This window comes from Salmo salar, chromosome 07 (genome assembly GCF_965601325.2).
Source record: "Salmo salar chromosome 07, fSalSal1, whole genome shotgun sequence".
In the NCBI taxonomy this organism is placed as follows: Eukaryota; Metazoa; Chordata; class Actinopteri; order Salmoniformes; family Salmonidae; genus Salmo; species Salmo salar.
Genome location: NC_138297.1, coordinates 47,650,117 through 47,660,137, shown reverse-complemented (window position 1 = coordinate 47,660,137; position 10,021 = coordinate 47,650,117). Strand labels below are relative to the sequence as shown.

General features: G+C 43.0%; 2 protein-coding genes across 3 annotated transcripts; one reads left to right on the top strand and one right to left on the bottom strand.

The window, feature by feature from the left end:
• Positions 1-810: 810 nt before the first annotated feature.
• atp5f1c (ATP synthase F1 subunit gamma) lies at positions 811-5,555 on the bottom strand. 2 transcript variants are annotated; one of them, NM_001139678.1, is given in 9 exon segments: positions 811-1,194; positions 1,803-1,899; positions 2,195-2,350; positions 3,305-3,369; positions 3,551-3,694; positions 3,835-4,042; positions 4,447-4,578; positions 4,765-4,799; positions 5,403-5,459. In NM_001139678.1, coding segments are annotated over 9 exon segments (882 nt in total). In that variant the 5' UTR covers positions 5,444-5,459; the 3' UTR covers positions 811-1,190.
• Positions 5,548-9,917, top strand: LOC106609268 (DNA/RNA-binding protein KIN17). The gene is made up of 12 exons (XM_014207874.3): positions 5,548-5,797; positions 6,121-6,215; positions 6,389-6,432; positions 6,554-6,676; positions 6,773-6,957; positions 8,260-8,308; positions 8,427-8,484; positions 8,615-8,729; positions 8,841-8,960; positions 9,113-9,212; positions 9,353-9,453; positions 9,596-9,917. The coding sequence occupies exons 1-12, from the start codon at positions 5,684-5,686 to the stop codon at positions 9,656-9,658; spliced, it is 1,167 nt and encodes a 388-aa protein (XP_014063349.1). The 5' UTR covers positions 5,548-5,683; the 3' UTR covers positions 9,659-9,917.
• Positions 9,918-10,021: the final 104 nt, after the last annotated feature.

The window sequence follows — 10,021 nt, the reverse complement described above, 5'->3', positions numbered from 1 at the left end:
TTAGTTGTGTAGTTTTGGGTACCGGTAGTTTGGAGTACGGCAAACACCTTATTTCTTTGGTTCCTCAATATACATTTACCATATTACAATGTAGGCTATGTGTTACAGCACTACTTTTGGTGTCCCCCTCAGGAATTGCTCTTGAGAAAATGTCATGTAATTGTCCCCTCCAAAGTTGATATCAGATTTTCACCCCTGGCTATGGGCAGGCATAAGCTACAGGCAACAAAGAAAATTGCATTTTATCGAGGGCAATTTGAATGCAGATACCTTGATGAGATCCTGAGACCCATTGTTGTGCCATTCATACACCGCCATAACCTCGTCTCAGCATGCTAATGCTTAGCACCATTTCACAAGGACCTGTACACAATTCCAGGAAGCTGAACATTTTCCAGTTCTTCCATGGCCTGCATACTCAAGATGTCACCCATTGAGCAAGTTCGGGATCGACAGCGTGATCCAGTTCCCGCCAATATCCAGCAACTTTGCACAGCCATTGAAGAGTGGGACAACATTCCACAGGCCACAATCAACAGCCTGATCAACTCTATGCGAAGGAGATGTCTCACCGCATGAGGCAAATGGTGGTCACACCAGATACTGACTGGTGTCCTGATAGCTTTTATTTTTTTAAGGGTCTGTGATCAACAGATGCATATCTGTATTCCCTGCCATATGAAATCTATAGATTAGGGCCTAATGAATTTATTTCAATTGACTGATTTCCATATATGAATTGTAACTTTGTAAAATCTTTGAAATTGTTGCATTTATACATTTTATTAGTCTAGAATAAGAAGAATTGTACCAAATACCATAACTTTTATTTAAAAGGAATTGAGTGCAATGATAACCTTTTGAAGTGATACATTCCATAGACAGCCTATATTTGGCAGTGCATTAGCATTTTTCAGACACAAGGAAAACATAATAGCAATGTCAAATTGTAGCCTAGCTTTATGCTCAAACACCACTCATTTTCATAGTCACAAGTAGTATTTATTGTGAGTAGAACTAGGAGGACATATGAAAAGGAATATGTTTCTCTGTAAGAGGTTTATTTTTTACCGTATATTTTACAAATAGAAGCACAAATGTTCATAAAACTCTCGATGACAGCCGTTTGAAGTACTCAGAAGCATGTACGCCAGAACAACAGGCGATGATAGCAGGAGAACCTCGTCCATTTATCTGAAACCACACATTCAGAAAAAACGGGATGAAATCAAAATACCCAACCAAAATGTCACAGTAAATGTGGGGGAATAATAGGGTTTCTATTCTGATTTTAACAAAAAACACTGGATACACGATCGAACACACTAGGCCCTAGAGGGAGCTATTCCATCTTAAGACTACAGTGGGATGGTTTTCCGGACACAGACTAAGCATAGTCCTGGACTAAAAAGCACTTGCAACTATCTCCTTTGAGCATAGCACATGTACCCTAGGGGCTGTTACCTACAATCACATGATTTATGTCCTGGTACCAACATGAGGGATTGGAGTAATAAGGTTGATAGAAAATAATGATTAGTGAACAAACGTAAAAAGAAGTCTAAATATTTAATAATGACAGACAATGGGTGGGCTCATGCAAGGAGTCAAGTTGGGGATATTTTCAAAGGTCTAGGTAACTAATCAAGGTTAAGAATGAGTGGGGATGGATGTGTGTGAAGAAGAAAAAAACATTACTGTGAGGGACAGATCAAACACCAAGGGGAGACAACCAATGTGTGAGGGAGAGAGAGGGACAAAGAGTGAAACAGAAAGAAGCTGAGAGTGTGAACAGTACTCACAGGGCAGCAGCTCCAGAGATGATCTCAATGAGCTCCTTGGTGATGACAGCCTGCCTGGTACGGTTGAAGGTGAGGGTCAGCTTGTCAATCATCTCAGCTGGAGGGGACAGAACAGAGCCAGGGTTGATATGAATCTGAGAACAAAGCCATCACAGTGCAGGCACACAGACCTGGCAACCAGATTAGCTGATATTGTAATATCAACGGCAAACCTAGAGGTATAACACTAGGGCAATCAAGCAGTAGAGGGAGACTGAGGAAGATAATCACAAAGGACTACAGCTACTGTGTGTGCTGTGAGGAAGGCAGGACGACTACGACTTAATAGACAAGTGAGGAGGATGAGCAGTAAGCCAGTTGTTAGGGGCAGCGGCTGAGGAGGAGATGCTCACAGGCGTTCTTGCTGGCGCTGTCCATAGCGGTCATCCTGGCACTCTGCTCGCTGGTTGTGGACTCCTTCAGGCCAAAGTAGATGATGTTGACCAGGGCAAACTCCTGGTAGTTTCTCAGCACGTCAGCATCAATGTCATCATAGATGCCCATGTTCTCTGTTACAGGAGAGGAAAAAGAAGACGTATGATGTCAGTTGGCCATTTTGTGGGGCATACATCTTTAACCCCCCCTACAGTCGATTGACGTACAAGCGCATCAACCTAATGAACAAAACAAATTATAATCTAAATCTGTCAGTTAAAGGTTTTTTGCATTGGGAGCCACCGCATCCGCTGATGTAGCACTTCCACATCTGGCAGACCATGAGACATCCCGAAAAATCGGTCTTCTCGTGAAAACGTCTGTAGTGTCCAAACGGTTTGACCTAAAAACTATTATGACCACTCTGGAAAGGGGACTCTCAAACACAATGGTGTCTTCGTTTTCCTCGACCAACCCGACAAATGTCAGGAGACTCGTCTGAAGTCGGTACTGTCGATGTGCCAACTTCTGTTTGGGAAGGTGCGAACCGTTTGGGCTACAAACTAATAGGACCCCCACTGCTGAAAGGAGAGTCTCACGAACGCGATGGTGTTCTGTTTTGCTCTACAACCCCCACAAGTGTTATGGGACTCTTCTGAAGGTAACCAGTACCGGGGTTTTTTAACAAATGGAAATATAAAGGTAGTTTAGTGCCTACCCTCCAAAAAAGGGGTTAAATGTATGTACACATTTTGTATGTGTGATATATCACACACTGAGTTTATATATCTCCTAGATTTAGGACAGACACGTCAAAACCTTGTTGCTTATGATTTCTTTTTGGACTGTCCTTTTTGCCATGTATGAATGTGTTATTCAATGTGTTTCCATGGGCTTTAATAGTAAAGGCCAAATATATGTATATATTGTTTTAAAACCTAAAGGGGTCTTAAAAACAAAACAATCAAATAGCTAAATGATCCATAGTATGACCATCGTAAAACAATTCCAGATGTCAGCGTAGCAGCACCCCCTCCCCAACGACAGACTAAAGAAGTAAAGCGACCTTCAAACCAATGGTGTTGTACCTGAATTAGCAACAGTATCAATGGAGAAGATGGGCTTCTCATCAGTCTTGTAGGAGATCACAGACCTGAATGAGGGGGGAAAATAACATCCATTCAAGACTTGTTTTGATAATGGGCTATGTACTTTGAAGGATAAGGATGGGACTATCCTTGACGTGAATCTTCCCATACCAATAGTGTCTCAACTAAGAAAACATTTGGAGGAGACAAGACACTGATGTGGCTGTGAAAGGAGTCCATCCATACCTGAATCTGTTGTAGATGACAGCACCCTGGTCAAACTCGTAGCCCATGTTGAGCAGCTCTGTGGCGACGATGGAAGCGTCGGTAAAGGTGGGGGGCTTGCGGCCCACCTCCTTGCAGCTGAGCAGCAGGTAATTGCCGTGTGTCCTGGGTGGCGGGGAGGGAACACTGTTGTCATGGTAATAAACTAAATTCCAAAGGGAACCACTAAAGTGGACCGGTTGCTGTGGGCATCATACAGTAAATTAAAGCTGACGTGGCTGCATTTCTTTATCATCATTCTGTACCTCTGCAGGATGTTCCTCAGCTTGTCCCCCACATTGACTACCATCACCTCCTTGCCCTCGCCGGTGAGGGTGGCAATCTTGGCCTTGATGGCCTTGGCCACGTTGGAATGGACGGCGCCACAGAGACCACGGTCAGACGACACACCGATCAGGAGGTGCTTGTTGGCCACTCCCTCCGGGGCATGGATCTCAGCCTTCTCGTACAGGGCTGGAGGACACACAGGCAAGAGAAGAGGGACCATCAACAGGTTTGTTGAACACCCCGGTCAAACGTCACAAAAGCCTTTCCAATAAGTGTGTGTGAAACAACCCTGATAGTACAGGGATGGTATTCAAGAAGCGCCTGAGTACCAGGGCTAATTTAGGATCAGGTCCCATTTGTCCATGTAATCTTATTCATTGTGATATAAAAGGCTAAACTGATGCTAGATCAGCACTCCTACTCTGAGACTTTATGAATAAAGGCCCTGATCTACATATGCCCTCTCACTATAGTCTTAATAGAGGACCATAATAACAGACAGTCATGACCGTCACATAGAAATCGTCCATTCCTTTGGACTTTAGCGTGTGTGTGTATATAGAGATCATGCAGAGCGAGCAATGACATACCCACGGCGCCGTTTCCATAGACACGGGCGGGCTTCAGCTGCCTCTCAGCGCGGGCATACTTAGCAGCGGCCACCATCTTCATGGACTTGGTGATCTTTTGGATGTTCTTGATGGACTTCAAACGGATGGTGACTAGAATGGGAACGAAGGATGCCACTAACTGACTAAACATTTGAGGTTCAAAAACATTGAGACACACAGCTACAATATCATCATGATTTAAAAGTTTCACTTGTGCATAACACTTTAAAGAGGAAGCTCAAGGGTGAATGTTATGTAATACAGAGTAGTCAAAGAGATGGCATGGTAAATACTTACTGTCCTTCAAGGTAGCCATGTTCCTGACCTGCCCACTACAAAACAAACAGAATTAGCTAGGTAAGTTAGAAACATTATCATTGTAAGTTCGCAACATATTGAGGATGTTCACGTTTAGGGGATTACAAACTATTTGCCTCCCAATACAAATAGCTAGCTACCTATATGCGAATAAATGTTGTTAGTACAACTATACAAGCAATCTGTTAGTTAACGTTATCCTAGAGTCCATGTCACCAGCTAACGTTAGCATGTTAGGTTTATCCAGAAAATGCATGCTAACTTAGTTAGCGGGAGGGAGAGTGAATTTGACAAGAGCTGAACACTGTTCTGAAAACATCTGGCGTTGTACGAATTACTAAAGGACCATTTAACCAACGTTAGTTAGCTGTCACACAATACAATGACATGGCTAGTTAGTTAGTAAACTAATGTCATCTTAGCCACCGCACCGGCTGAACTTGGCCATTCACAGTGCACCATACACCATCTGCGGCCTACACCGGTTTAGCGCGCCCTTGCAATGTTTAACATGGCTCATCAACGCATACGACGTACATATTTGTAATTTGTGTACGACAGCACAACGCTCAAAATCATGTTGTCAAAAATACGGAATTTTGCAAATAAAACGTTACCATTGTGGGAGGAACACCAACGCGCTGGTCCTGGCGAACATGATTACTTCGATGAAGGTCAGACTCACAGGACTGCGCAAGCGCAAGTAAATGGCAACATGTGTACGAAAAAACAAACCTCGCGTTACTTCAAAGTACACGTAAATTGATGACGAAATACCCACGGAAGCGGCATATTTTTATGAGGAAGGAGAAGAGCATAACATTTGAACGTGTTCGAGGATTATTTCGAATATAAATAATTGTCTTGCATATGTTTATGTAGACGATTATTATTTGACATGGGGAAAGAGGGTTTTCTAAGCCCAAAGGCGATCGGGAATAGGATTAAAGCAAAAGGTCTTCAAAAATTGCGATGGTATTGTCAAATGTGCCAGAAACAATGTCGAGACGAGGTAAGAAAGATGGCTAGCTAAATTAGCTATCTAACGTTAGCTATCTAACATTATAGAGCGTAACGTTTGGCATATTTGCTAGTAGGTGCAAGCCAAATGTTGCACGCGTCATAAACGACCTCCTCATTGGGACATAATTTAAATTAACCATGTAAGTTAGCTAGCGAGCTAGATAGACTGTATTGTCCTCAGGAAAGTAACGTTAGCTAGATCTCGATCAGGCATGTCAGAAGTTAGGCTCTGCGCACTAACGGTAACGCCAGGGACAAGAGCTAGTTAATACAATACAGAAGGTTGAACTAACTCTCCCTTTCTGCCCATAGAATGGCTTCAAATGCCACTGTATGTCCGAGTCCCACCAGAGACAACTGCTGCTGGCCTCGGAGGACCCTAACAAGATCATGGACAACTTCTCACAGTGAGTCAATCAGCATTTGCTTAGGTCTGGCTGTTGCTATGTCGTGTTCTGTAACACTGTCTCCAATAAATGTTAAAATGGCATGTCAATAATGGTGTAATGATGAGCCAGGAGAGGTGTTCCACCAGTGGACTTACTTGCTTTCTCCTCTCTCCACTCTTCCTCTCACCAAGGGAGTTCAAGAATGACTTTATTGAGCTGATTAAAAGACGCTTTGGTAATATTTGATTTCTTCTGAATCTATATATTATATGTGCACGCAATATTACACTAGCTACTTATAAAGAGACCGTAAGATAAACCTCAACCTGACTGAATGTCTTTCTCTCTCTCTCCAGGAACCAAGCGAGTGCAAAACAACATTGTCTATAACGAGTACATCAATGACAGAGAGCATGTCCATATGAACTCCACCCAGTGGGAGACTCTCACTGAATTCACCAAGTGGCTGGGGAAAGAGGGTACTTTCACGCTCATGCCTCTTAGAACGGAGGTTATGTGTGTCTGTCTGTGTCTGTCAGATCCCTGACATTGCTGTGTTTGATGACTTCTCCCAGGTTTCTGTAAGGTGGATGAGACGCCCAAAGGCTGGTACATCCAGTACATCGACCGCGACCCAGAGACCATCCGGAGGCAGGAGGAGCTGGAGAAGAAGAAGAAGCAGGACCTTGATGACCAGGAGCGCAGTGCCAAGTTCATAGAGGAGCAGGTCCGCCGGGGCCAAGGAGGCAGGGAGCCAGAGGTGAGAGAGTACCACTACTGCCCTCCTCTGACTATGAGGACATATTACACTCTGTCTGCTGAACAAGGACTGGCCAAGGGTTCTGTTTACTAGGAATGTAACGATTCACTGATACGCATCGGCACCCGGTACAAATGTTTAAGATACACGTGCATTGGTCCGTGGGAGCCCAAACTGATCAAAATGTTGCATGTATTGGTCAGAAAATCTATTTAAAAAGTTACAAACCCCCAGTTCACTAACGTTTTTCCAAAAATACCTCAAATCTTTTGTGACTGAATTGATGTGTCCTTTCCTTCAGTAGCCTATCTAACTAAGCATGTCAATTCATATGACAGTCATTGATCTCCAAGTCAGATAACAACTGCGCACAGAGCAGCTCGCACCAACGAGAGCCTATCCCTGATCTAATATTCATACATCTGTGTGACACTATCTGCATTCAAATGCTTGTGAAATGGCTTTCGCAATGTCAAATCTTAGGCTTTATTAATTGGGTGACAACCAATGTAATTTGCTGGGTCATTGTTACCAAATGCACTGTACATTTATTTTTTACTGGCTGTTGTTTTACTGGAGTTGTATAGGCTACTGGAGTGGACACAACTCACATCTTTCTGATTGCACATCTAATTTTTGATTGGGGCTTTTCGATTGCCAGGTTCACCATATGAAATTGTATTGGTGGTTTTGCTTTAAAGAATCCGTGCATTTTGTCATTTTTACATGAACAGGTTAAAGTTGTAATTTCATAACAAACATTTTGCAAGCCTGTGGTCAGAGCGGGAGATGAGCAACTCTCCTCCGTAAAGTTCACAACCATTCGCTTTTGAGACGGGGGTGAAATCCAAAGCTGCGTTATATTAATTTTCTATTTCAGCTCATTTCTAAAGATAAATATAGACATTTTACAAAATAATCAGGTGAATGAGATTTCAAAAGTGAGGGGGAAAAAAGCATAAATTCCCCCCCCCAATCAGATAGTGGTAAATGCTCAGTTTGCCCTCTGGCTCAGCTCAGGCGCCTACACACACCATACATCATTCTCACACACAGCTCAGAGGAGTCATCTCCGACAGATCCAGCTCAGAGGCTCCGCTCCTAAACTTCATCAGTATCAGATTTTAATTTAGAATGGAAAATAATTCAACCAAATCACACAGAATTATTTCAAACTAAAAGTTTTGTTCCTGTATCGAATCGTGCTTGAAAGGAAAGATTCACATCCCTACTGTTCAGCAAAGATACTGTTTACCTATGACATGTCATGGACTCAAAACAATCTGTCCCTCTTTTTTTCAGGAAGCACCGGTTTTCACTGAGTTGAAACGAGAAAGTGAAGAAGAGAAAGGTATGTTTAAAAAATATATATATATAGGTAACTCATGATGCGTTTGGTCAGAAATGATACCGATTACACCGTTTTGTCCGCTTATCTCTCGCTGGTTATATTTCGGATTATATTTCAGTTACCTTCAATCTGGCCAAGGGCTCCTGTTCTTCTGCGGATGGCCCATCTAAAGCCAGGTACAGTAATCTGAAGCTCAGTAAGAATGACTCACCGTCATCAATAGCAATGCAAAACATCAAAAGTAAATGACTGTGGGGATTTCACTCTTTCACTCAGATTAACACTGTGTCTACCTCTTCCCCATAGTGTGGCCCTAGGTCCCAGTGCCCTGAAGGCAGCAGGATCAGGGAAAAGGAAAGATGCGCCCTCCACCTCAGAAGCCAAAGAGAAGAAGAAATCAGCCCTGGATGAGATCATGGAGGTACGGTAGTGTTTCCAGTTCTCCCTCTCAGATCTGACTTGATGCACTGTCAAGTTAACTCTGTGTTAAACACGTGCGCATGTAACCCTTTGTGAGCTGTGTTATGTTCAGATGGAGAAGCAGAAGAAGAGGTCTGTGAGAGCGGACCACTGGCTGCACCCCGGCATCGTAATCAAAGTTGTTACCAAGAGACTGGGGGAGAAATACCACAAGAAGAAAGGAGTCGTCAAGGTAACACATTAGTTCCACACATGCATGATCATATCCAAGATGTTTGATTGGGCCAGTTTTGTGTTCTAAGTAGCTTATAAGAGGTTTATAGTCAATACGCTGCCATTGAGAAGAATATCATATGTATTTAGGCTAACAGTTGTATGTTGTAGGAGGTGCAGGATAAATACACGGCCGTAGTGAAGATGATTGACTCAGGGGACAAACTGAAACTAGACCAGAGTCACCTGGAGACGGTCATCCCTGCACCAGGTAACCTAGTTCTCGCCACGGTTACTCACACACATGTCCACAGGAAATTGATGATTTGCAAACTGTACATTTTTACTTTATCTGTAATCTGACCTGTTATTTCACCAAATCTAATCAAATCTATCCCATCTGTCCCACAGGTAAACGGGTCCTGGTTCTGAACGGTGTGTACAGAGACACAGAGGCCCTACTGGACTCCATAGACGAGAGAAAGTTCAGTGCCACCCTCACACTTGACTCGGTAAGGACCAGGCACGAAATGGCTCTCGTCATGCATCAGTTTCTACCGTTTGGTGGTGGAATAGATGTTTGGTATAGCAACTGCTTTGGGATGATATGAATGGTTCTTATTTTCTCATACAAGGGTGTGTTTTCTTCCTCAGGGTCGGATGAAAGGGAGGAGGGTGGACGGGATCGCCTACGAGGATTTCTCTAAAATGGCCTGATCTATCATGACTTCTGTTACATGACAGCGTAACCCAAGAGCCCCTACCCTTCCACTGAGGCCCATCAGCCGAGAGACTCTACTGTGTCAGAGTTACTTTCTCTAAATATGCATTTTCTATGGAGGTATCTCTTCAAGCAATGATTATGTGGGGGGGGGGGGGGCATTTTCTTTTTAGTTTTGTATTGTTATTAAAATGGTTCTCAACAAATACATTTAATGTTGTAATATTACTTATTGAATAAAGTTTGACCTATGAATTGTTTGATACAATGGTTGATTGAAAAACATTTGGATTTTGCCATGTCAGATGAGATCTGAGAAATACAACAGTCACTGGAATGTTCTGGTTAAGAAGTGTACA